The 27,371-nt window shown below is 39.0% G+C and overlaps 1 protein-coding gene across 3 annotated transcripts in view; it reads right to left on the bottom strand.

The window, feature by feature from the left end:
* Positions 1 to 210: 210 nt before the first annotated feature.
* ATP7A (ATPase copper transporting alpha) overlaps positions 211 to 27,371 on the bottom strand; it is a 126,803-nt gene continuing 99,642 nt past the window's right edge. For all 3 annotated transcript variants that reach the window (XM_062184506.1, XM_062184507.1, XM_062184508.1), the window contains 14 exons: positions 25,820 to 26,053; positions 23,983 to 24,074; positions 22,590 to 22,717; positions 21,376 to 21,530; positions 21,041 to 21,175; positions 18,838 to 19,032; positions 16,404 to 16,586; positions 14,450 to 14,666; positions 13,081 to 13,227; positions 10,776 to 10,918; positions 8,352 to 8,555; positions 7,713 to 7,830; positions 4,298 to 4,400; positions 211 to 3,943 (listed from right to left, as the gene is read on the bottom strand). In XM_062184506.1, the coding sequence (XP_062040490.1) occupies positions 3,667 to 3,943; positions 4,298 to 4,400; positions 7,713 to 7,830; positions 8,352 to 8,555; positions 10,776 to 10,918; positions 13,081 to 13,227; positions 14,450 to 14,666; positions 16,404 to 16,586; positions 18,838 to 19,032; positions 21,041 to 21,175; positions 21,376 to 21,530; positions 22,590 to 22,717; positions 23,983 to 24,074; positions 25,820 to 26,053 (2,331 nt within the window). In that variant the 3' untranslated portion in view covers positions 211 to 3,666. The remainder of the gene's footprint in view (positions 3,944 to 4,297; positions 4,401 to 7,712; positions 7,831 to 8,351; positions 8,556 to 10,775; positions 10,919 to 13,080; positions 13,228 to 14,449; positions 14,667 to 16,403; positions 16,587 to 18,837; positions 19,033 to 21,040; positions 21,176 to 21,375; positions 21,531 to 22,589; positions 22,718 to 23,982; positions 24,075 to 25,819; positions 26,054 to 27,371) is intronic.

Below are 27,371 nucleotides of genomic sequence, written 5' to 3'. Positions count from 1 at the left end.
ATGGTATGCCAGGAGGAATAGAGCCCAGAGGAAAACAGATTTGTTACCTCTCACCTTACCCCCTGTGGTGCGGCCTCCAATCCTGCCCTACTGCGGATTAATAGTTGGGAGAAAAAACCCTAGAAACACAGCAAGGGTAGTTTGCAACTGCTGGTAGAAGGGGTTGGATGATTTAACAAAAGAGACATGGACAAAAAACTTTTTTGACAGCACTATAATTATAAAGTTCAAGGCACATCCTTGGCAGAAATATGATCAGTTACATGCTTATGGAAAAGCAAACTACTGAAGATCCTGAATACAGTAGATGAATATTGCACAATATCGTCCACTGTTGTTTTGGGTACCAAACAATGTTTAACAATGCTTAGCTAAACATTTCTTTAACTGAAAACATAAGGTTGAGACGCCTGGTTTTGGCTATAAATGGCACTTATTATCAATTATCATGAAAAAAGGTCTTTTAACTGAAGAGCAAGAATTCAATTAGTGAAGCTTTGTGCTTTCTCTAGTTACTCATACCAGATTGGGGGATTGCAGAAAGCTAGTGTAAAAGTAAGTATTAATTTGGCACTAATCTATCTTTTTATATTTGGTAAAATACTTTTAATATAGAAAAGTAAGAAAACAAAAAACCAAAATGGAGTGATTACAGCAATGTCTTTATTCTTTTTAAAACTAACCAGTAACCAGATGCCTCACCCAAAGAAAATAACAAAATAGAGTAAAATAAATATCAAGAAAAATCATTTTAAAGCAAGATCCACAAGTAATGGAAAAAATTCTCTAACACATTTTTGATTTTAAGCTGTGTACAGAAAATATATACACACTAAAATTTTTGGAGACGTCTACATTGCTATTTTTTAGCATTTTGGACATATGAATGAAGAGTATTTTTTAAAAAAATTAAAGCACAATATAAAATTATTTGTTCACAAGGCATCAAATTTAACATTCTAAAATGTTGACACTAAACTAGGAAAAATAATATTTCTATTCCTCACAACTGACAACCACACTTCTTTAGACTACAATACTAAACACTTTAGTTGTGTTTTAATATATAAAATTCAAAAGGCATCTTTGGATATTTATGTTAAAGGTGCCCCACAGTTGAGTCTGAACCAACACTGGACATTAAGGTGTTATCTTCAGCCTGGGGGCATGGTTGCTGAATGAACAAAGAAGAGTGATAAAGAGACACAAATAAAGAACTTCAAATATCAAATTTAAACATAAACCTACTTTTTAATATGTGTGTACATATATCTGTATATATGCATGTTTGTGAATAAACATACACACATTGACACACATAAAGTTTGTTCTCACTAGTGGTAACTAGTTACTTAAAGCTAGTTACTAAGTGAAAGCTACATTTTTAAGTCTATCTGTAAATCACCTCTCTCTCATGTGAATGCAGCTTCTCTCTGAAGCTAATGGAAGTTCCAGGTTATAAAAAGGACTTGCAGAGAATTCAAAGGTGGCTATAGATATTTAAAGCACAACTCTTTCAAAACAGTATGTTTTCTGTTGTTGTAGTAAGAGCTGAACATACATCCTTGATTATTCCCAGACCATGAGCTGCTACTTCCACTGTCCTATGACATATATCTGGTGCCCAGAACATGCCTCAATCACACACATAATAATAAAAGTAGTAACTGGCTATGTTCAAGTGCTTTAGAGAGAGAGAGAGAGAGAGAGAGAGAGAGAATATGAAAGAGGGAAGGGGGAATCTTCTTTTCACAATTTGGCCCTAGAGTAAGAAATATCAACTTTGCATTTGTCATATCAGCTGGGCCACCTGAATCAAAATAAGAAACAAATATTAAAACTCAAATTGGAGGCATGGAAGATGACATACGCATTGTTCTACAAAAGAGCTTATGACACCCATCTCACTCATAATTCATTAAAATAGGTTAAAATGGATTAATAGCACCTTCATCAACAGTTTCAGTTCTCTCTTAAAGATAGCTGAACTAGAAATTAGATCATTTCCAAATCTGGAAACACAGTATAGAATAATGTAAACGTGTGTGTGTGTGTGTGCACGCGCGCATAAGGACAAAAGACAAAGGTAACAGGAGAGGAGGAAAACCATCCCTCACCCCCACCTGATTTTGGACTCTGCTCTATCAAGATGATTTTTTATATTTATCACCGACCTCATGGGAGAAAAGAACTAACATTTATTCAATATAAATCCTATATAACGGGCATTGTGCTAGTAGCTTTTACCTAAGACAATAGGAACCAAATGTTAGGAATTTACTTATGAGTTCTCTTCATTCACATATTCTACACATGAAATCCATCTTGCAATTGATAGGGAAACTTAAACAGTCATGCAAGTACCAGCTTTCTGAGCCATGTTTCAGTTCTCAGGCACTCAAGAGGGGATTTTCTAAAATCATATGGCAATGGGAATAAAGCCCTACATTTGCCAACCACACAAATTAGCAAGTGCAAACATCTTAAATTAAAGTAGACATTTGACTAAAAGGGATGATAAGATAGGAAAATTCTAATTTCTGTATCACAATTGACCATATTTTTGGTAAAAGCAGTATTGTGAAATAGCATTATTTTAAAATCGTTTTGAGAGCCTGAGACACTAAAAGATAATTAAAATATATTAAATTTTATATGCCAGCAAAGTGGTTGTATTCTATTGAAAAAAGATGGTTCTAGTGAATCCAGGTAATTGTGTATGACCCGTATCTGTTAAAGATAATAGTGTTTATCTTTGAAAACCTTTTGAGTGGGAGAGGCTCAAACATTGACTTTCTGGATTGAGACTCATAGATTACACCAAAAACAACTTACAGATGAACTTAGCTGGAGTGAATTCAAAGCTAGCACAGAGTTAGAGAGACAGACGGAAGACTGCGTTGTATTTTTTAAAACAATGGGAAGATGGGAGGCAGGGGACCCTATAGACCCTTCAAGGGCTTTTGAACTACAGAATTTGAAAAGGCAACAAGATACTGCAAAAGTTGTCAGTTACTTTTATCAATGCAAAGCAACCTAATGTGGCTCACTGGAAAGCAGATAACAAAAGATATATCTAAGAGTATGTCAGGGTATCTAAGAAAACAACTGCGAGGACAAGGACAAGGATACAGGAAAAGTAAGGAGCAAAGACGAAAGCCTGCAATAAATAAGGCACATCTACTTTTAAACAGCTTCAACTGTTACCCTTCTAAAACTAGATGCTTTATACAGTGCTTCGAAAGCCACTACTTCCAGATGGGGCAGGGATACGGGCTCAAGAATAGTCTCAAGGTCATGCTCTCAAATCTGCAAAATGTTATTTATCCTCTTCTTGGTTTTTTTTTTTTTTTGGTCAAATAAAAAATATTTATCACTTCAGCAGTCTCTACTTGTAGGGCTTATTGTAAACCCCACTGCTCTTCCTTATCTGTTGCCAGTAAAAACAAAGACTGCTAGAAAATAATGTGAAGTAAAGCTAGGTTCAGAGCTGATGCCCTGGAAAAAGTATTTTTGCCATAAGACAAATGCTACTCAAAAGAATCAGTAACGTAAGAGCATGAGATCCATATAAAATCCTTCCAATTATTTCAAGGAGCTAAGGCGGAGTTATGGACACTGTGTCCAAGTAAAGCAAGCGGAAGTAGTGGCACTGTGTGTGGCCTTTTACAGTGTGGTGTCGTCATCCTCCCTGAAGTCTCCCACAAGGAGTGAGTGCTTGTCAGGCTCACTGGTAACAACACTGTTTAAGGAGCGCTTATCAGACAGTAGTGAGTTTATGGAAGCTCTGCTGTAATTAACAATCCGGTCCAGCAAACCCAGTTTAGGAGAATTTCTTGAGGTGTCATCTATCCCGACGTGCACGCTGATCTCTGAAGGACTCTTCTGTCCTATCTGGCTCTGGGCATGCAGCTCGTAGTTCTCATAGGTTGGTTTCCTGTAGCTGGACACATGAAAGGCATACCAAATGTGAACTAGACGCTTGCACAAGCACAAATGACAGAAGATTTCTCTGGTATGAAATGTGCAAACGTGGACAGTGCCAGGAAATAGCTCGAAATCAATTGTGGGGAATCACATGATTAGAAATCCTACTTCTCAAAGCCAGCCAGTGTCCTCAATTTTACCCCACTTGGTGCTTGTGCTTGCTATACATAAACTACATGAGGTGACAATCACAAAACTAATCTGTATTAGCAGCTAATAATAATTTTTATTAAGAGTAAAACCTATCATCACTGATCATGGATGATAAAAGGAACACAAAATACCAAGGTGAACACACCATAATACTTACAGTTTAAGGAAGAGAGAAGAAAGTACCACGGAAACAGATGAAGCAGCCATTGCTGCAGATCCCATCCAGGGCTGTAAAACCAAACCAACGGGCATAAAAACTCCTAGGAAACAAGTTTGGATTAGTTAGATAGATAGCACCAAATAGATTACCAATGTTTTTCTAATACAGTCATATACAGTATTTATTTATTTGATATTTCTTCAGAATGGTGAAGATTTATGTTGTCAGTTTTTCACTAAGAGTGTTGCTGTGAACATTCTTGTACATGTCTTCCTGTGCCCATGTTTGAGAATTTCTCTGGAATCTATACTAAGGGTGAAAATTCTGGGTCATAACATGGGCAGATCTCTAATACGAGGCAAATACTCATCAGTTGTTCTCCATAGTGAATGTACCAGTTCACAATCCTACCAGCAGTGTATGGGTGTTCATGTTGGACAAACTCATCTACCCTTGATTATGTTTTTTGATTTTTACAAAAAGACATTTTATTTGAAAGGCAGAGTTGGGGCTGGTGTTGCGGCTTCCACCTGGTGAACCAGCAGATAGAAGATTGATCTCTCTCTCCCTCTTAAAAAAATATTTTTTAATTATTTGAATGGTGGAGTGACAGAGAGAGGGACAGAGAGAAGGAGAGAGATCTTCCATCTGCTGGTTCACTCCACAAGCGGTAGCAATGGCCAGGCCAAAAAGCTGGGAACTCCACCCTTGTCTCCCACGTAGGTGGCAGGGGCCCAAGTACTTGGGCCACCTTCTGCCGCTTTTCCAGGGGCATTAGCATGGAGTTGGATCAGAAGTGGAGCAGCCAGGACTTGAACAGGCACTCTGATATGGATGCCAGCATGGCAAGTGGTGGCTGAACCTGCTGTACCACGATGCTGGCCTCCACCCTTGATTTTGACAGACGTTGTTTTCTTAAAGATTTATTTATGGGGCCAGAGTTGTGGCATAGCAGGTTAAGCTGCCACCTGTAGGACCAGCATTCCATATAGGTGCTGGTTAAAGACCTGGCTGCTCCACTTCTGATCCAGCTCCCTGCTACTGTGCTTAGGAAAACAGCAGAAGATGGCCCAAGTGCTTGGGCCCCTCCACCCAAATGGGGGACCAGGAAGAAGCTCCTGGCTCCTGGCTCCTGGCTTCAGAGTGGTGCAGTTCTGGCTGCTGAGGTCATCTGGGGAGTGAACCAGCAGATAGAGGATCTGTGTCTCTCTGTAACTTTGACTTAAAAATAAATAAAAGGCAGAGCGAGAGCGAGAGAGAGAGGGAAGGGGAGAGCGAGGAGGAGAGGGAGAAAGGAAGAGGGAGGGAGGGAGAGGGAAAGAAGGAGAGAGAAGGGGAGAGAAAGGGAGAAAAAGGGAGAGAGAGAAAAAAGAGAGAGAGAGAGAGAGAGAGAGAAACACGCTTCCATCTACTGGTTTACTCCCCAAATGGCTGCAATGGCTGGAGCTGGCCAAAGCCAGAAGCCTGGACCTCCATGCAGGTCTCCTTCATGGGCAGCAGGGGCTCAAGTACTTGGGCCATCTTTTGCTGCTTTCTCAAGTACATCAGCAGGGAGCTGGATTAGAAGCAGAGCAGCCAGGACTCAAACTGGCACCCATATGGGATGCTGCCATTGCAGGCTGTGGCTTAACCCACTATACCACAACACCGGCCCCTTGACAGACATTTTAATGTTTGTCCATCTAAGGGAGATGAAATAGATTTATTGCACTTTTAATTTTTATGTGCTTGCCTGAATTTTTCTACTTTTTCTATAGCAGTCAAATATTACTTGTATAATTTGTTAAAAATACTTGTTTCATGAATTAGTCTTACTGGAATTAGATTGTTCTTTTACTCCTCATGCTCACAGCATCTGTATAACTTTGCTGATAAACTGTTTTGTAATTGTTATCGTGTCATTTCACAGCTTTCTCTGGCTCTCAAATCAGGGAGAATAAGAAGAAAGTTATAACTATTTCTCTTTTGTCATTACAAAGTCTTACCAAATCTCTAAATTTAGGAGATTTTCAGAACCCAAATAAACAATTTTAAAGGTACTTTTTCTTGGTTATATTCTTTCATTTAATTGCTCTCTAATATGGCCTCTCAGCATAAAAAAAATTTGTTAACTATAATAGAATGTTAAGTGATTGGGCTGGCACTGTGGCATAGCAGAGAAAGCCGCCGCCTGCAGTGCCGGCATCCCATATGGGCGCTGGTTCATGTTCCGGCTGCTCCACTTCCAATCCAGCTCTCTGCTATGGCCTGGAAAAGCAATAGAAGATGGCCCAAGTCCTTGGGCCCCTGCACCTGCGTGGGAGAGTTGGAAGAAACTCCAGATTGGTACAGCTCCAGCTGTTGCAGCCAACTAGGGACTGAACCAGTGGATAGAAGACCTCTCTCTCTCTCTCTCTCTCTCTCTCTCTCTCTCTCTCTCTCCCTCTCCCTCTCCCTCTCCCTCTCTCTCTCTGTCTCTCCTTCTCTCTCTGTGTAACTCTGACTTTCAAGTAAATGAATAAATCTTTAACAAAAAATAGAATATTAAGTGAAAAGCAGAAAATTCTCAGTACATGACAATCCCATTTAACAAGACAAAAACTGATGTAGAGTATGAAAGACTGGAAAGAAATAACACTAAATGCCAACAGTGGTTGTATTTGTGTAGTGAGTCCAAAGTTTGTTCTCCTCAGCAAAAAAAAAAAAAATTAATAAGCAAATCCATACATGATTGCAAGTGTATGGAAAAAGAAATAAAGCAAGGTGACAAAATTGGTGCAGTTACCTGAAGGACATAGGCATTGACTGTATCAGCTGTTTCAATGTTTATGTAGGTTTGACATTTTTCAAAATATAATGTCAGAGGGAAAAAATAAAAGAAACCTATCAGAATGCTCATAGATTTTTTGGCTCCAACAAACATTGCTGAAAATCAAAACTACTGGGGCTGGCACCATGGCATAGTGGGTAAAGCCGCCACCTGCAGTGCTGGCATCCCATATGGCCACGGGGTCGGGTCCCAGATGCTCCACTTATGATCCAGCTCTCTGCTATGGCCTGGAAAAGCAGTAGAAGATGGCCCAAGTGCTTGGGCCCCTGCACCCACATGGGAGTCCTGGAGGAAGCTCCTGGCTCCTGGCTTCGGATCGGCGCATCTCCAGCCATTGCGGCCAGTTGGGGAGTGAACCATCAGATGGAAGACCTCTCTCTCTCTCTGCCTCTCCTTCTCTCTCTGTGTAACTCTGACTTTCAAATAAATAAATAAATCTTTCAAAAAAAAAAAGAAAATCAAAACTATTTTAACATTACCTGTCAACATACTAGTGGGCTACATATAAAAACTAAACTCAAAACAAATAGTAAGAAGACTAAACTTCCAAAATGTTGGGTCTCTAAAAAACTTTAGTAAATTAAAGTAATACTAGTCACATACCAGCAGCTATGGGAATTCCGACCAGATTATAAATTAGAGCAAAGACAAAATTTATCCGAATCCTCTTGACTGTCTTCCTTGACAAGTCAATGCTCGCCACTACATCCAGAAGATCATTCTGAAAACAGAAATATTTGTGATATTAGTGAGAGACTTTAATTTAACTAGTAGTTTTTGCATTTGATACTGCATATATTAAAGATTATGCATAGCTTGGGGTAATTTGTAAGTTAATTACAAATTTCATATATTGCTAAAACTTTGAGTCAGCCTTGGAAGATGATTTTCAGGAATTTTTCTCAAGGTCCTGAAAATACTTTTAGGGTTATATGCTGGTACAGGGATTAAATCTCACTGAAAGAATGTCAACAAATATTTTTTTAAGATTTTATTATAAATACATTCCTAACTCTTATTCTTCATGCTGGAAGCATACAATTTTTACTTGCTTGACTAGACTGAGAATGTTAGGAGGCAATTAGTAAGATTTCCCATACTCTCACCCCAAATTCTCAAAATCTCAATGGCTAGGAGCATGGGAACTAGCACAAAATCACTGTGCTCCACATACTTTACAACACCATCAGTGACTATGGTGATCCATCTCACACTCCTCAAAGGTCAGACCACAGGACTTACCCTTATCAAAACCACATCAGCTGCTTCAATGGCTACATCTGTACCTGTGCCTATGGCAATTCCAACATTAGCCATGGCCAGAGCCGGGGAGTCATTGATTCCATCTCCTACCATTGCTACCCGTTTCCCCTCTTCCTGAAGTTGCTTCACCTTAGCAACCTTGTGAGAAGGTAGAACTTCAGCAAACACCTTTGTAATGCCAACCTATGTGAAGAAAACAAACTCAACTCATTTCAAGAAATAATGGGTATCTGAAACATAACTAATAGTGGGCCATCATTTTTCACCCACCACATATCTAGATTTTTCCCCAATTTTTTAAGATTTATTGATTTGATTTGAAAGGCCTTGAGAGAGCCAGAGAGACAGAGACAGCAACAGAGAGAAAGAAAGAAAGAGAAAGAACCATCTGCTGGTTCACTCCCCAAATGGCCACAATAGCCAAGGCTGGGCCAGGCTGAAGCCAGGAGCCTGTAACTCCATTCAGGACTCCCATGTCAGTAGCAGGAGACCAAGTACTGGGGCCATCTTCCTCTGCTTTCCCAGGTGCATTAGCAAGGAGCCAGATTAGAAGTGGAGTAGCCGGGACTCAACCTGGCGTGCCCATATGGGATGCCAGCAATGCAGGCAGCAGCCCAACCTGCTGGACACAGGCCCCTACGTATCTAGATTTTAGAAGACCAACAATATGCAGTGATAATGTAGAAGAGTGAACTCTCTCACATATTGTTGGTAAATGGTACTGTCTTTTTGGAGGGCATTTGGCAGTCTCTCCATGGCACATCATTTGATCAAGAAATTCTACTTCAAGTTATATTTTGAACACATGTTCAAGAATGTTCATTACTACCCTGCTTGCAACATCATTTTCAAAATCACCCAAATATCCATCATTAGGGGACTGGTTAAATAAATTATGATACATCCATACAATCAAAGTCCCTACATGGGGCCAGCATCATGGTATGGCAGGTAAAGCCGCCACCTGCGATGCCAACATCCCATATGGGTGCCAGTTCATGTCCTAGCTGCTCCACTTTTGATCCAGCTCCCTGCTAATGGCCATGGAAAAACAGTAGAAGATGGCTCTAGTGCTTGGGCCCGTGCCATCCATGTGGGAGACCCAGATGAAGCTCCTGGCTTCAGCCTAGTGCAGTTCTGGCTGTTACAAACATCTGGAGAATTGGCTGGCGCCGGGGTTTAACAGGCTAATCCTCCACCTTGCGGCGCTGGCACACCAGGTTCTAGTCCCGGTTGGGACGCCGGATTCTATCCCGGTTGCCCCTCTTCCAGGCCAGCTCTCTACTATGGCCCGGGAAGGCAGTGGAGGATGGCCCAAGTGCTTGGGCCCTGCACCCACATGGGAGATCAGGAGAAGCACCTGGCTCCTGGCTTTGGATCAGCGTGATGCGCCGGCTGCAGCGGCCATTGGAGGGTGAACCAACGGCAAAAAGGAAGACCTTTCTCTCTGTCTCTCTCTCTCACTATCCACTCTGCCTGTCAAAAAAAAAAAAAAAAAACATCTGGAGAATGAACCAACAGATGGAAGATCTCTCTCTCTGTTAACTCTTTTAAATAAATAAAATAAATCTTTAAGAAAAAAAGAAGTCCATACAGCAATGTAGAAGGATTGAAATAACTTTATATGTTTTGACATAGACAAAGATCTGAGGCATACTATTAAGTGAAAAAAAGCAAACTATTGAATAATCTATACAAAATGACCCAATCAATGTTGAAAATACCACAGTGATACATTTGTATATGAATATACACGCATATGAAAAAGCAGAGAGGTGAGTACTAGAAAGGGAGCATGGGAAAAGGATGACAAATTTTTTACTTCATAGCCTTCTGTATTATTTTATATGAGAATAAATTAATAAATTAATTGCTTGTGTTATATACTAGAAGAGGAAAGAAAACCTTCCAAAGTTGAAAAGGCTAAAGAACTTTGGAGGCAAGGCAAATGTGGGGGTCAGGAGCAAAACAATGGTTATGTCAAAGTGATACACCAGGAAATACATCAGTAGCATTCATGATGGATGTGAAAAGGATCTACATGTAGCTATTGTCATATTTCAGGCATGAGATGATGAGAGCCTGGCTTAGGCTGGCAGCACTGACAAAGAATACGAGCAACATTTCAAAGGAAGCATCAACAGGAAGGGGTATACAATGTCACTCAGGCATCCCACGAGCTAAGCAAATACCTTTTCACTGACTACAGTAACACACAAAGCCCAAAGTCCTTCCAGCATAGGCTGCTGATTCTTCTTCAAGGGACTAGGTAGGGCTACTCAGTGCTAATGAAAATAACAGGCATTGTGAATTTCTTAGCATCTGAAGACAAGAAGTAAAATGTATATGAAGGATCAGAAGATATCACATGTCCCCATCCCAACAGCTCCGTAAACAACTTACCTGAGATGCAATCGATCTGGCTGTTTTACTGTTGTCTCCAGTCATCAGAACTACCTCTAAGCCCATGGATTTCAGAATATGGACAGCCAATTCTGCCTCAGGCTTCACTGTGTCAGCAATGGCTATCAAGCTGCACAGTTCATCTAATATGGAAACAGCAGGAGAGTTTGAAACATAGGGAAAGAATAATATTTCGATTTAAAATTCCAGAAAGAAATGAATTTCATTATATAAAGTTGTTCTCTGACCCACACAAGCTTTAAACCAAAAAAACTTGTGAGAAACCTTGGTTTTCTAGATAGTGAAAGATGCTTTTCTTTTCTTTGGACATGTACTTTTCAATAACCTCAAAATGCATTTGCTAATTTAAAGGCAAATCAAACTGAAAATTAAAACACTTCATTTTAAGGTGAAGGGAGGTGAATGAAGACAAAGCTGGCATTTTATACTAGGAGGAAAAAAAATCACTGTACTTTTGATTCTATTTTAGAAAAAACAAAAGTAAAGAGGCCAGCGCTGTGGTGTAGCGGGTAAAGCCACTACCTGCAGTGCCAGCATCCCATATGGGTGCTGGTTCGAGTCCTGGCTGCTCAACTTCTGACCTAGCTCTCTGCTATGGCCTGGGAAAGCAGTGGAGGATAGCCCATGTCCTTGGGCTCCTGTACCCGCATGGGAGACCTGGAAGAAGCTCCTGGCTCCTGGCTTCAGATTAGCCCAGCTCCGGCCATTGCGGCCATTTGGGGAGTGAACCAGAAGTTGGAAGACCTCTCTCTCTCTCTCTGCCTCTGCCTCTGCCTCTCTGTAACTCTGCTTTTCAAATAAATAAATAAATAAATCTTTAAAGAAAAATCACAATAACAAAAGTAAAATGGTATTCTCTGTTTCTTCCCTGACCCAAGAAGGCCATGGTAAGATACTGCCATCATATCTTAGAAGGATTATAAATGCTGAGTAATCTCACAACTAGAAATTTACGTTAAGAATTAACAAAAGAAAGCACCTAGTGGCTGGCGCTGTGGCGTAGTAGGCTAAGCCTCCACCTGCAGCACTGGCATCCCATATGGGCACCAGTTCATGTCCTAGGTGCTCCTCTTCCAATCCAGCTCTCTGCCTATGGCCTGGGAAAGCAGTGTAAGATGACCCAAGTGCTTGGGCCCCTGCACCCATGTGGGAGTCTGGAGGAAGCTCCTGGCTCCTGGCTTTGGATTGGCCCATCTCCAGCCATTGTGGCCATTTGGGGAGTGAACCAGGGGATAGAAGACCTTTCTCTGTCTCTCCCTCTGTCTGTGACTCTGCATCTCAAATACATAAATACAATTAGAAAAAAAAAAACACCTAAAACCCCAAAGAGATAAGATACTTATTGTCATGTTATTTATAATAGTGAAATATTAGGAATGGCCTAAATTTCTAACAATAGGAATGATTAATTATGTGTATGTTTGATAAATTATGCAGCATTAAAATAAAATTATATGGGGGCCAGCATTGTGGCTTAGTAGGTTAAGCTGCCTCCTGCCTCACTGGCATCCCATATGGGTGCTGTTTAAAGACCTGGCTGCTCCACTTCTGATCCAGCTCCCTGCTAATGTGCTTAGGAAAACAGCACATGATGGCTCAAGTGGTTCGGCCTCTGCACCCACATGGGAGACCCAGAAGGAGCTCCTGGCTCCTAGTTTTGGCCTGGTCCAGACCTGGCTGTTGTGGCCATTTGGGGAATGAACCAGGGATGGAAGATCTCTCTCTCACTTTCTCTCTCTTTCAAATAAGTAAAAAATAAATCTTTAAAAATAATAATAAAATAAAATATGGCAACATGAGAAAATATTATCAGATAAAATAAAGCATAAAGTAGTATCTGGATTTTTATTCAATCTTGTTGAGGTAAAATTTATATACAATCAAATGTACCCATTGAAATAGTATATATATAATTCTATAAATGTATGTTTCAAGAAAATGAGGAATAAACTATATAAAATTAAAATTTATATTGTGTTATGATGATGGGACTAAGAATGTCATTTTTCTTTGTTATTATTTTCTGGTTACATTATTTTTATGTTTGAAAAGAACTCTTGATTAGCTTTTATTTAAACATAGGGGAGGGAAGAAAATAATAGAGGCAGGTAAAGGCAAGAAAATTGTCACTTAACCAATAGCAATTGTATGTTGCTAACATTTTCACCTTTCATTCAAGCTGGTTTTGAACAACTCCTAGAGTTTAGAAGTCTCTGAAAAATACACATAAAACCATATCTGAGACTATGACACTGAGTCGTAACATACTTAGGGAAAACCTTACCATCAACTGCCACCAATACAGCAGTCCGGCCTTTTCTTTCATGCTCAGTCATGGAAGCATCTACGTCATTACCAATGACAAGGCCATTTCTAACCATCCACTCCCGGTTACCAATGAGGACTTTGTACTGCTGAGAATTAAGAGCATCTGAAAGTAATTTCAGAAATAGCATTTAATAAGTTCATTGAATATGACAACCCCATAAGGCAAGTTCTTCCCGTCCAATCTTGCACAGTCACTAAATCGTATTTTTGGTAGAACACAGGCTACAACAAATTTTCTAGGAACATTCTCTGCTTTTCCTAGCCTGGGCCTTTGCACACATTGTTGCCTTCACCTCAAATGTCATTAGCCCTCCTCTCCAAATAGCAACCTTCATCATATTCTTCAAGATGTTACTTTCCTGGTGAGGTTTTTCCCTTTGACCTGCCATAGCAATTCAATTCAATTAAAAACATCTATTGTGCATCAGGAGCTGAATGAGGAAGACTAAATAATGGGTACCAAAATACAGTCAGACAGTTATAAGTTCTAGTGTTATATATACAGTGAGGTGACTGTAGTTCACAATGGTGTGTTATATACTGCATAAAAAAACTGGAAGAGGAAAGCTGGTAGTCCCAAACACAAAGGTAAGGCAAGCTAGTTGCCTGGCCTGATCAGTGTATGTGTATGTGCTGAAGTATTGTGCTGTCTCCTATAACCATACAGAAGTATTACATGCTAATAAAAATTTAAATAATATTTTAAGAGATATAAAAGGTTTAAAGTAGCTGTAGGGTGAAAGAAATGAAGATTCACAGAAGATCAGCTAAAAGCAGACTTCATCACCCAATGCTCACATTTGGAAAATGTTCTTGAATAACTTGAGTGAAGTGATCAGAAGGCCTATGTGGGGGCCAGCATTGTGGCACAGTAGGTTTAGCCACTGCCTGAGATGCCAGCATCCTATACGGACACTGGTTCATGTCCTGGCTGCTCGACTTCTGATCCAGCTCCCTATCAATGTACCTGGGAAAGCAGTGGAAGATGGCTCAAGTGCCTGAGCTCCTGCCACCTGCGTGAGAGCTCTGGATGGAGTTCCTAGCTCCTGGCTTTGGACTGGCCCAGTCCTGGCTGTTGCAGCCATTTGGGGAGTGAACCACTGAATGGAAGATGTTTCTCTATCTGTCTTTCCCCCCTCTCTGTAACTCTGCCTTTTAAATAAATAAATAAATAAATAAATCTTTTTAAAAAATGACCCATGACAAAACTGAGAGAATGAAATCATGATGCCAAATTTTGCTTCTTATATGACGGTTCTGGGTTATAAAGTTAGACACCTGTTCATAATGCACCATAATTAATACTACAAAGAAAATTAGCTTACTTGAGTTCTGGACCTCAATAATCATGGAAGATGAAGTTGATGACTGTTCATTACTTGCATCAATTTGAACCAAGGATGCATTTTTAATATTATTTTCCTCTATCTTCCAGTTATTCTTACGTAGCAAACCTTCAATATTGGTTACTTTACAGCTAATACCACAGCCTGGCACAACTTGGAAATCTATGCAAGTACCCAAGGTTTCGGTGTCCAGCTCCTAATAGAAAGAAATAGAAGAGTTTTCTCTGATGTACTGATAATCCAAGGTAATCTATTTGCAAGATGAAACATCTCTCCTCATTAATTCTAAATGTTTGGACACATGTTACATGCCTGCATAATTCTAAATGTTTAGAATATAACTGTCAGTCATTGCCTTTGTCAAAGTGGATTTTGATAAGGGGAAGGAAGAGTGTTGTGTATGACATTCACAATTACAGAAGAGTCTCAGAATCATTTATTTCAATTCCACTCTAGAAAACATGGAAGTTTTGTCAATATTCTCTGCCCTTTCTAAAAGAGAATTAAGTGATGTTTTCAATTCTATAATCAATTCAGATTTTCTTTTCACTACAGGGCAAAGTGTAACAAAACCCAGGGCCCTTAGTTACCAGGGTGCTCTCTAGTCTGATTCTGAGCCCTTAGCAAGCAAAAGAATTCTGAGAGCCATCATTGTTTCCTGGCTCTTTATATCTTCATCCTCTCTGTTGCTTGATTTGGGGGTAAAGAAGCCCGGTCAGTAACAATTAATTGGTAAAAAGGAAAGAAAAATTAAAAAATGGCCACACCAATGGTAGAAACTGCCACATTTTTAAATATAAAACTAAAGTGAGATAATTCATAAAGAACTTATATAAATCAATGAAAAATGACAACTTATGAAAAAATAGGCAAAGAAAACAAGCAAGTTAGAGAAAAATTCAAATAGCCAATAAACATTAAAAAAAGATACTCAGCCTTATTCCTAATTAGGGAAATACAAATCAAACCACCAAGTAAATGCTTTTTATTTATTAAATTATAAAAATGTTGATGAGAATGTGGGGAAATAGGTAACTATAACTTTTGGTGCAGGTACAAACTAGTACAATCTTTCATATCAGTATTGGTTATATCAACATTTAATTGCATGCATCTTTTGATGTAACAATTGCATAGATAGGCACTTAGAGATACATTTGCAAAAGCTGACAAGGATGTTAAGTTACATAATAAGTGCCAAAAACCCAGACATACAACAGAATACAATGCAGCTATTCAAAAACAATGAGGCAGATCTGTATTTACCTATATGGAAAATTGATTTAATAAAATAAAAAAAGACAAGTTACCAAAGCCTGGTCACAGTATGCCTTTTCTGTGTAAAGGTTGATAAATAATCAATACATAAATGTTGGGGCATATAAAAATTATTGAACTGTATACTTTAAAAGGGTTAACTTCATGGTACATAGACTATTATCTCAATAAAGCTCTTATTTAAAAACACTGTTAACAGGATAAAAATTATTAAACTCTGGAGAAAAGCATTATGAAAGCAGTAAGGAAATGAGATTTTCATTTCTCATGATGTAATTCTCTGAACTATCTGCATTTTCCTACCATAAATATATATCACTTCTACTTCAATTTTTTATGTCAACAGTGGCCATCGTGGTAGGATTATAGTTAATTTCTGTTTTCATCTTCATACCATCTGTACGAAGAAACAAAGTCAAACAAGTGTACTTCAAGAAGTTCATGGAAAATGAAATTAAAAGGTAGGTTTATTTTGGTTCAATACACATTTCCCATGAATTTCTGAAGATGCTTTGTATAAGATGAGAAAAAAAACAAGTCTCATTAGCCCCATACCAATGCTATATGTAAATCATAGTCAAACGGCAGTCTGAACTTGGTCTGGATAATTGCTGCAGAAAGTGATCAAGCTAATCAACATGGAAAACAAGTGTACCTGCTTGCAGTATTTGGTTATAGCTGCTCCTAGAGGGTGTTCACTGTTACTTTCAGCAGTCCCCACAATGGCCAGAATCTTATTGCGGGATATTTTGTTACTTTCCACTAGAACCTTGACTTGATTTACTACTGGGGTTCCGTGAGTAATGGTTCCAGTCTTATCAAATACCACTACCTTTACCTGTAAGAAAATTAAAATACAATGCATCTAAATGACTTGATAATCCTTAACATCAACCTTCCAGAAATGAGTAAAAGATTTCATTTGACAGATTACTATTTTGTTTCTTAATAAATTGACCTTTGACTTGATTTGACTTTGTTAACTGTCTTGGGGAGAAGAAAATAAAGGGAAAATAAGAGAAGAACTACTCTTAGTTATTATGCCTTATTACTACCACCCTCCATGACTGTGACTATACCAGGATGTCAGACAACTAGAGCTAATTGTGCAAGGTTAACTGTCAATAGGTAATTAAGAGAGGCCCTAGTGCCTCCAGGGAAAACAGAAAAGCTTTCAATACTAACGAAATAAAGATCTTTGGGGGAAATCTGGGCAGTAGGCAGGTGATGAATATAAGGGGAAAAGTAAGTAATTTAGTTGAAATGAGCACAGCTAAGACCTGCTGAGTGGCTTTGGCTTTATTGGTTAGAAGCTGACTGAGACAGTTCTGGGAACCAATGTGGAAAAACTCAGTCCAGAGAGGGGAAAAAGAAGAGTCTGGAATTGGAGAACACATTCACTTTACAGTAAACTCAGAATAAGAATCTTGAAAAATTAGTAGCCCGAGGAACCAAGGTGAAAGAGGCATACAAAGCATGATTCTGGACAAGAGAAAAAACTAGATATATATAAAGGACATCATTGAGACAACTGAGCAAACTGGAACAAGGACTACAGATTTGTGAACAGTATCATGTCAATACAAATTTCTTTTTTTAAAAAAAATGATTTATTTATTTTGAAATTCAGAGTTACAGAGTGGGTGAGGTGGGGTGGGGAGAGATCTTCCACCCACTGGTTCATTCCTCAGATGGCTGCAATGGCCAGAACTGCACAAGCAGAAGCCAGGAATCAGGAGCTTCTTTGGGTCTCCCGCGTGGGTAGCAGGGGCCCAGGTAGTTGGGCTATTCTCTGCTGCTTTCTCAGGCCATTAGCAGGAAGCTGGATGGGAAGTGGAGCAGTCAGGAATCAAACTGGTACCCACGTGGGGTGCCGAAGTCCCAGGGAGCAGTTTTACCCACTATGCCACAATACCAGCCTCCAATATCAATTTCTTGATTTTGATAACTGTACTGTGGCCACACAAAAAAATGTCCTTGGGGCTGATGTTATGGTACAGTGGGTTAACCTGCAGCTTGCAACACCAGTAAACCATTATCAGAATGCTGGTTTGAGTCCTGGCTCCCCCACTTCCCACCCTGCTTCCTGCTAATGTGCCTGGGAAGGCAGCAGAAGATGGACCAAGTATTTGGGCCCCTGCCACCCATGTGGGAGATGTAGATGGAGTCGCTGGATGCTGAGTTCAGCCTGGCTAAACCCTGGTGTTGTGGCATTGGGGATTGAACCTGTATATGGGAATGTGCTCGTTCACTCTCTCTTTTCCTCCCTTTCTTTCCCTTTCTCCCTGTTCCTCTGCTTTTCAAATAAATAAATAAATCTTTTTTAAAAAGAAAATGACCTTGTTATTGGAAAAAAGAGTTATATAGCTGCAGTAAAGGGTATACAGGAGGTCCCTGTACTAGTCTTGCAGCTGTTTTTGAAAATTATATCAAAATAAAAACTTTCTATAAAATTATATTCACTGGCTAGAAGAGGTTCTAGATTTGTTCTAATATATGGTCTATATTTATTACATACATCTGCATATCGTTTATATCCTCATATTACAAACACACTGGTAAGAACATGGCTTTAGTTGAAATCAATTGAGATTATTATGGTAATCCTAGTAGAGATCAGGAAAAGAATTATATTCCTGAGGTCATAGCCACAGCCTACCGGCTGGTGGCAGCAAACACAAAAAAGCTGCACTGCAGTTGCATGCGCTAGCTCCAGCTGAAGAATACAAGTACAGAATCACAAAGATAGGTTAGAAACCTACTAGACTGGCAAATTTTCCTGGGCAAATTCCTATTCTACCTTCCTGCCCTAGAATGACTGGTCTAGTGTGAGCTAAGACAGGACACCAGGTTTTCCACAGCAAGGTCCGCTCTAACAGAGTAGCTCTGGAGTAGCTTTAGAGATCTTAGATAACTTGGGCCAGTCTGGAGCAGAATCCAAATAATACCTTTCCTACCTCAACCGCAGGATATTTCCATAAAAGGCTCAGTTTATGGACCAGGTATAAAAAACTTAGAACTCTGTTTCTCAGTAGGGGTGCTTTTGCCAGTGTGGATGGGATAAATCTTATTTCTGGGAGTTGTCTTACCTTATGAGCCATCTCCAGTGGCTCTCCACCTTTGATTAGTATGCCATTTTGAGCACCTACTCCTGTGCCCACCATCACAGCAGTTGGAGTGGCCAGTCCCAGTGAACAAGGACATGCAATACACAGAACTGTGATAGAGGCTTGGAAAGCAAAGCGTATTATCGTTTCTGTTCGGGAGATACTTCTATTGTAGCCCTTTAGAAGAGAGGAACAAATTTTGGTTATTGACTTACAGCTATATAAACAAAGCTGAAACCTATTTAAATTAAGCCACGATTTGGGGCAGATGTTGTGGTGCAGGGGATTAAGCCACCACTTGGGATGCCCACATCCCATAGCAGAGTGCCTGGTTCAAGTGCTGGCTGCTCAGTGGCTTCTGATCCAGCCTCCTGCTAATGTACCTCGGAGGCAGTGGATGATGATACAAGTGCTTGGGTCCTGGCCACCCACAAGGAAAACTCATGTGGCTCCCGGTTTCAGCCTGGCCCAACCATAGCTGTTGTGTGCATTTGGGGAGTACAATGAGTGGATAGAAGGGCTGTCACTGTGCCTTTCAAATAAAAGATATTTTTAACACACAAAAATAAATAAAACCACAATTTTAGAATTGTATACCTTACCTAGCTATCAACATACAGGTTACTAGTAAGGAAACACTTTTTTGTGAATATAGGAAATTATCACAAAATTGATAAACAAGTGATAGTCCTAAAATAAAGATATCAGTTTTTATTACTTCAGAGCTAAAAACTCTGAGGGAATATAAGAAACATAAGATTCTACTCTTTTCTTGCCTCATATTGAGTAAGTGATTTTATTAGGGATTTTCAGGAACATTTGCAAACATGGGAGATAATTCTCAACAAATATGATCCTAAGCAAACAGAATCCTGAACCACTGTATACTAAGACGATAAGCCTGCCTTTCATGCAATTTAAAAAAATGAAATAAACCATGCAGCATACAAAGGGAACTTAATCATATTTCAGAAAAAAAATTGGACATCAGAATATGAAACTAGTATATCTGCTAGTTCAACTCTTAGTCACCTTGAGTGTTTGCTGAAGAGGAAAAATACAACCGGGAATTTTAGAGAAAATCTCCTCAGACCTCCTGAACCCTGACCTCATGAGACAAATTCCAGAAGGCTACACATTCCAAAATACTTTCCAACAATCCTCTTATTCAATGTCTTAACCAATGTAGCTCATTTAAATAAATGTTTATATTATACTAATGACCAGAGCATGGAATACACATATAGGTTATTTTTTGTGATTCTGTTCTTTAACTGAGGCAACAAACAGCATGACACTGTACAGCATGGCATTTTTTAAAACAACAGATACAACAAAGTTAGACTTCTCAGTAGTGTTGATTTTATAGTGCTAGGTTCCTCCTGAGTTCTCAAATATTTAAATTAAATGTTTCTCTAAGAGTTATAGATCTATACAGAAGCTGTCAGAAGGGACCTTCACAGACAACTAGGCTGATGTTTCCATATCTATCATACATTTATGTTTTCACCTGGGCTGTCTGCTTTCCCCCACACTAATTCCAATCCCACAGCTTGGGTTTTATTATCCTTCTCTTATAGATGAGTAAACTAAGGGTAAAAGAAGGTAGATAACTTAAAGGTTATATATCCAATTTGAGGCACAGTCTAGGTCCACTCTATGACACCCTATTTTAGAGACCATCAGAGAACTAGATGAGATGGCACATTAATGGTATCTTAGATTTGTAAAGCATTTAATAAATTGCAAGACATTCCTGATATATTATTGTATTTAACCTTCACAACAACTGCAAGTTACACAGAATGGGCATTATTAAAGCCTCACTTTATGAATAAGGAAACTGAAGTTCAGAGAGCAATTAAGTGGTCTAAGATGACACTAAAGGTAAATGGCAGAGCTGAGATCTCGAGGTTTTCTTCAATACATCGACAGATCTTTGTGACAGCAATATCATGCTAGAGATGAGCCTACTTGTTTTTGAAAATCATAAGTCACAATGAAAAAAATTTCCCCAAAGAAAACCTTTTTTACTTACAGAAATGCAAATATTATTCTTATCCCCTCCTTATTCTTAGTCCCTTAAAGATGCTGGTAATTATTAAAGCTATTTCCACTTAATTACATGTGCAAAAGATTCAGAAATCGTTTTGTATTTAGTAAAGAGATGTTACGAGTCACTTACAGGAAAGTAGGTTTCCACAATTTCAAAATTCAAAAATCCAATTATAATCCATACCACCAGGGTAGCAATGGAAACAAAAACAATAAAAGGAACAAAGTAGCCACTGAGTTTGTCTGCAAACTGCTGAATAGGAGCCTAGAATTAAAAATAATAATAGTAAGTACATCAAAGTCTCCTTTTCTAACACTGAATAAAGTCTATGTACTGGGTAGCTGGCAAAAACAGAAATATTTTTAATCAACTGTAAGCTAGTGAAACATTTATCAAAGGAATCAAGATTTATACTGAGAAGACTTTAAAAAAGATACTTTGTTTCTCCTAGGGAGTTATGTTACCTTTGATGTCTGTGCCTCCTCCACAAGTTTGACAATTTGAGAAAGGGTTGTGTCTGCTCCAACATGGGTTGCCCGGATAAGAAGTGACCCATTCTGATTAATGGAACCAGCAATCACTGTGCTGCCAGGTTTCTTAGCCACAGGCATTGCCTCCCCTGTATGAAGAGTAAAGATTTAGGGGACATGAATGATCACTATTTTGAAACATACCATTATTTGTTAGTTGTCAAAAATGTCTAGAAAGCAGGTTTTTACTTCATGAAATAGCATCTGGATGAATGCCCCAGTGAAAGTTGCCCTCCCTTTTCCTTTGTCAGTTCTAGGCCAAACCCATGCACCCACATCTTCAACTGTGAAAAGCTATGTTATTAACGTTAACTAAGTTCTTGTCGGCAGATTCTTTGGAGCTTTACTCTAGTCCTATGTCACTGGAACTCAACCTGTTCTCCAGGAGCATTTAGAAATGTGGGAGGGAGTTTATGTTTTTGTTTGACTAGAGGGTGATATGGGGTGCTGCTACTACAATTTAGTGGGCCAGGGTTGGGGACACTAAACTAAGAATTTTCCCATCCAAATTGGCAATAGTACTCTTATTGAGAAACACAAGAAGCCTAAGTTATTTACACCTGGTCCATAAGCTGAACCTCTTCTGGAATTATCTTGAGGTTGAGATAGGAAAGGTGTTAACTGGCCTGAGTTATCTAAGATCTCTACAGCTACTCCAGGGCTACTCTCTCAGAGTGGACTCGGATGTGGAAAACCTGGTGTCCTATCCTAGCTCAGACTAGACCAGTCTTTTTAGAGAAGGAAGGTAGAATAAGTATCTGCCCAGGAAAATTTGCCAAAGTCTAGCAGGCTCCACAGGAAAAGGGATACAACTTCTTTTCATTATAGTATTCTAGTAATTAACAATCTTTTTTTTTTATTTAGTAAATATAAATTTCCAAAGTACAGTTTATGGATTACAAGGGCTCCCCCCCCCCCCCCAGTAATTAACAGTCTTCAGTGAGAAGAGTCTTATAGCGCATAACTAAAATCACAAAGTTAATCTGAGGACTGTTTTCATACAGTCTTGAAAAACAACTCATATTCACTTGGATCACAATTTACTTATTCATAGTGTCTACAAAAAGCTCTTCTCTTTTTATGTCTATTTGTCATTAACACTTCAGATTCACTTCACTTTCATGTCATGAGCCTCTGAAAGAACATACCTGTGATAAGGGACTCATCCACCATGGAATGTCCTTCAATAACACGGCCATCCACTGGAAATTTGCCTCCTGGAACTACTTTAATGATGTCTCCACGTTGTACTAGTTCCACGTCCACTTGTTCTTCACTGGATATAAGTTAACATAGAAATCACCATGACAACATGAATTTCATCTTCATGAAATTTTTTTTGGTGCATGTCAAGTTTATGATAATTACTACCATAGTTACTACTGGTGAAAGCTAAAAGTAACATTTAAGCCAGAAACTACTATGTTAGTCTTGCTCATTGCTTGTAAACAGCACAATACCTGGCACACAATAGGTATTCTAAATATTTGTTGAATGTTAATTGAATGGATAAGTGAAAGCTTTAAAAATAATGTAATGAGTTTATTTAACTATAATGTATTTATTATATAAACGTACCTAAACAATTTTGTGAATATAACAATGAGAAACGTAAAAGAGTAAAACCTAGTCAAACCTTTAGCTCTAACTTCCCATTTACAAGTAACATAGGACTTATGGAAAAGTTAAATTACACCACAAGGAAGCAAAGAGACAAATTCAGATTGTGGGATATTCTATAGAACAAATGATGGCTGTTCTTTCAGCAAGTCAACTGTATTGTTGTGGGGGAGAATGGGTGAGAGAAGCTGTTCTAGACTAAAAGAAATGCAATGTAATGATAAATAGACCTTTTTAAATTATATTTCAAACAAAGAGACTTAGAATATTTTGGAGACAACAGGAGAAATATGGATGTGGGCTGGGGATTACATGACAAGAAGAAATTGTTGAGGTACCACACGTGGTATTATCATTATATAAGAATATGTGCTGGGGCTGGCGCTGTGAGTGTAGAGGGTTAAGCCTCTATCTGCAGTGCCGGCATCCCATATGGTTGCTAGTTTGAGTCCTGGCTGCTCCACTTCCAATCCAGCTCCCTGTTAATGGCCTGGGAAAGCAGTGAAGGACGACTCAAGTGCTTGGGCCCCTGCACCCATGTGGGAGACCAAGAAGAAGCTCCTGGCTCCTGGCTTTGGACCAGCCCCAGCCATTACAGCCAGTGGAGGAATGAACCAGAAGATGGAAGACCCTCCCCCCTTTCTCTCTGTAACTATAAAAAAAGAGTATGTGCCTTTTTTAGAGACATTACAGAAATATTTAGCAGTAAAACCATAGCTTGGGTTTGCTTTAAAATATTACTGCAATAACAGAAAGAAAGATAAAATGAATAGATGAGTATGGCAAAAGGTGAATAACTGTCAACTCTGGGAGACAGATTATATGGGTTTTGATAATCTTTCTTCTACTTCTGTGTACACATGAAATTTTTCATGAAAAGTTAAAAAAAAGAGAGAAGGGGGAAGGAATGAAGATAAATACCTCAGGAGGATATTATCAGAGCCAAGAGTTACAACAGTTGCCTCTGTAGCCTGTAGTGAAATTAGCTTTGCAAGAGCTTCTGATGTTTTTCCCTGTGAGTGAAAACAAACACATTGACAATGCTAAAAAAGAAAAGGTTCAGGCCTTAACTAAAATAAATATATAGTCTTTAACATTTACTCAAAAGACAGTTTTAGGAATAATAATTTGTTCAAATCAGAAAAAAAATTCACTTCAAAAAATATATAGTGCACAAAATATTAAAAAGTATTAACACATAACTTATGAAAAAATAATGTAGATTAATAAGAAAAGCATTAAGAACTCAATAGGCCTAAAGGACATAGAAAGGTAAATCACTGTTGAGGAAATACAAATACCCAATACATGGAAAAGAGTTTATCTCTACTATTAATGGAAGAAGTGCAAACTGAAGCAACCCTGTAAAACCATTTCATGCCTACTAACCTAGCAAGAATTTGGACAAGATAACCTGCTTCACTGACATACCCTTGGCAGGCAAAGGTTATCACAGTATGAGCCATACAACAATATATGCCCTTGGATCCAGTAATCAGACCCTTTGCAATTTCTCCTAAGATACTACTTCAATGGAATTGACTATTAGACACAAATACGTTCAATGTAGAGTTATCTAAAATAAAATAAATCAGAAATAATCTGAAAACAAAACAAGAATGGTCTGGTGAATTAGAGCATACTGATTTGATATACTTATTATTCAGAAATATCAAATAATTATCTAGACCATAAAAGTGAGAAAACTTTATAGTCTAAGGGTATACATGTATGTAGAACAGGATTATAAAGTGATTTACACTGGGCCTGAGGCCAGCATTGTGAGACAATGGGTTGAGCCACTGTCTGCATCACTGTCACCAGCACCCCATATCAGAGCACCAGTTTGAGTCCTGACTGCTCTGCTTCTGATCTAGCTCCCTGCTAAAGCATCTGGGAAAGCAGCAGAAGATGGCCCAAGTCCTTGGGCCCCTGCACCCACTTAGAGAACTGGAAGAAGTTCCTGGCTTCAGATTGGCCCAGCTGCTGCCATTGCGGCCATTTGGGGAGTGAACCAGTGGATGGAAAACCTGTCTCTCTCTCTCTCTCTGCCTCTGCCTTTTAAATAAATAAATAAATAAATCTTCTAAAAAAGTTTTAAAAGGAAGTGATTTACACTATAGTATGGAACTATGGGTGAAAATTTTCCAACAGTACTTAATCTTTTTTTAAAAATATTGTTTGTTTATTTGAGGGGCAGTGAGGCATAACAAATCTGCTTTCTGCTGGTTCACTCCCAAATGTCCACAAAAGCCAGGGCTTAAGCCAACAGCTGGGAACTCAATTCATATCTTCCACGTGAGTGGTAGGGACCCAATTACTTGAGCCATCACTGCTGCCTGCCAAGCTCTGCATTAGCAGGAAGCTGGAGTCAGGAGGTGGAGCTGGGCATCAAACCTAGGGACTGGCATCTTCTTAACCACTAAGCCAAATGCCTGCCCCCTCCATTATTTTAAACCATATGGTCATGTCAATTTTTCAATTAATTATGTAATATAAACAAGTTAATGATAAGTCTCAAATGTCTTTCTTTCTTAAAACAACCATGGTCATACTATACTAGCTGCAGTATTGATTTCATAAATTTTGTGTATCTTTTAATGGAATTTGTAATGTAAAATACTGTCAAAACAAAAATTCTTCTTCCAGCAACTAGTTAATTACATTACATAAATCAATGTATATTAGCAATAACTGGTCTAGAAAATATCATTTATCCATTCACAATTTTAAAAAATGTCATCCTTTCTTACTTTACCTTTGCTATATGTTCCAGCCATCGGCCTAGTGCAATGAACACAAATAACATAGGAGGTGTGTCAAAGAAAGTAATGGGGTTCACTTTAGCTCTCTCATACATTGCCACTAGAAGAATAACCAAGGAGTAAGAAAATGCAATGGTGGTTGCGAGCACAATCAGTACGTCCATATTTGCTGTCCTATGCTTCAGTGCTTTGTAAGCCTGAATGTAAAAGTACCAGCCTCCAAAAAACTGCAATATAAGAACAATCAATGAGTTTTTAAAATGCTGAAATTCACATACATGCTTCAATAACTTAAAACAAAATATCAATATTTACTTCCTCTGGCTTTTAGCCATTCCATAAGCACTAAGGGGAGATGTTACACTGAAACAAGTTATTTGTATTTTAGCAGATATGTGTGCAGAGGGAGGGACTCAAGTTGCTGTACCAGCCCTAAGATCCAGTGGATGTTCCATAATACAGGAAAATCAGATGGTGCAAAAATAAGAACTAGGAAAAGAATGACATTTTCTATCAAGAATTTTTTTATATCATCCCCTTTCCAAAACTCAACCTAAGTGATAATATCACAAGCTGCTGGCTGTTTTTGTTGGTAAAAACAACTGGAAAGCCTATTTTTCATGCAAGAATAGGGAACCTTTTTTCTGCCAAGGGCCATTTGGGTATTTGTAACATCATTAATGGGCCATACAAAATTATCAACTTAAATTATTAATCTTTTTTAAAAAATTTATTATTACTTGGCCAGCGCCGCGGCTCAACAGGCTAATCCTCCCTCTGCGGCACCAGCACATCAGGTTCTAGTCCTGGTCGGGGGGCCAGATTCTGTCCCGGTAGCCCCTCTTCCTGTTCAGCTCTCTGCTGTGGCCCGGGAGGGCAGTGGAGGATGGCCCAAGTGCTTGGGCCCTGAACCCCATGGGAGACCAGGAGAAGCACCTGGCTCCTGGCTTCGGATCAGCGTGGTGTGCTGGCTGCAGCGCGCCAGCCGCGGTGGCCATTGGAGGGTGAACCAATGGCAAAGGAAGACCTTTCTCTCTGTCTCTCTCACTGTCCACTCTTCCTGTCAAAAAAAAAATTATTATTACCCAGTGGGAAACCCAGAAAAAGCTCCTGGTTTTGGACTGGCCTAGCTCCAGCTGTTGCAGCCATTTGGGGAATGAACCAGCAGCTGAAAGGTCTCTTTCTACCTGTCTGTCTGTGTGTCTCTCTCTGTAACTCTGCTTTTCAAATAAATAAATAAATATATTTTTTAAAAAATTAGCCTGCTATAGATTTATGGAGTTTTAAGTGCCATCTGTGGTTGCCTTGGCAGACCAAATGATTTCATGGGCTTTATATGGCTTGCAGGCCAGACGTTTCCCACTCTTGGACTATAGAGAAACATATTAAGATGGTTTTAAGATCACTATTGCCTTTTAAAAAGATTAGATGTAAGTATTCTATTCCACAGCAAAAGATTATCTCAAAATAATGGCTGAACTTCAATGCTAGGGGAAAATTAACAAATATAAAGTTATATATGGTAGCAGTTATAAATACCAAATC

The sequence above is a fragment of the Lepus europaeus genome, chromosome X (assembly GCF_033115175.1).
Source record: "Lepus europaeus isolate LE1 chromosome X, mLepTim1.pri, whole genome shotgun sequence".
In the NCBI taxonomy this organism is placed as follows: domain Eukaryota; kingdom Metazoa; phylum Chordata; class Mammalia; order Lagomorpha; family Leporidae; genus Lepus; species Lepus europaeus.
Note: the sequence above shows the minus strand (reverse complement) of the source record. Positions and strands in the feature narration are given on the sequence as shown.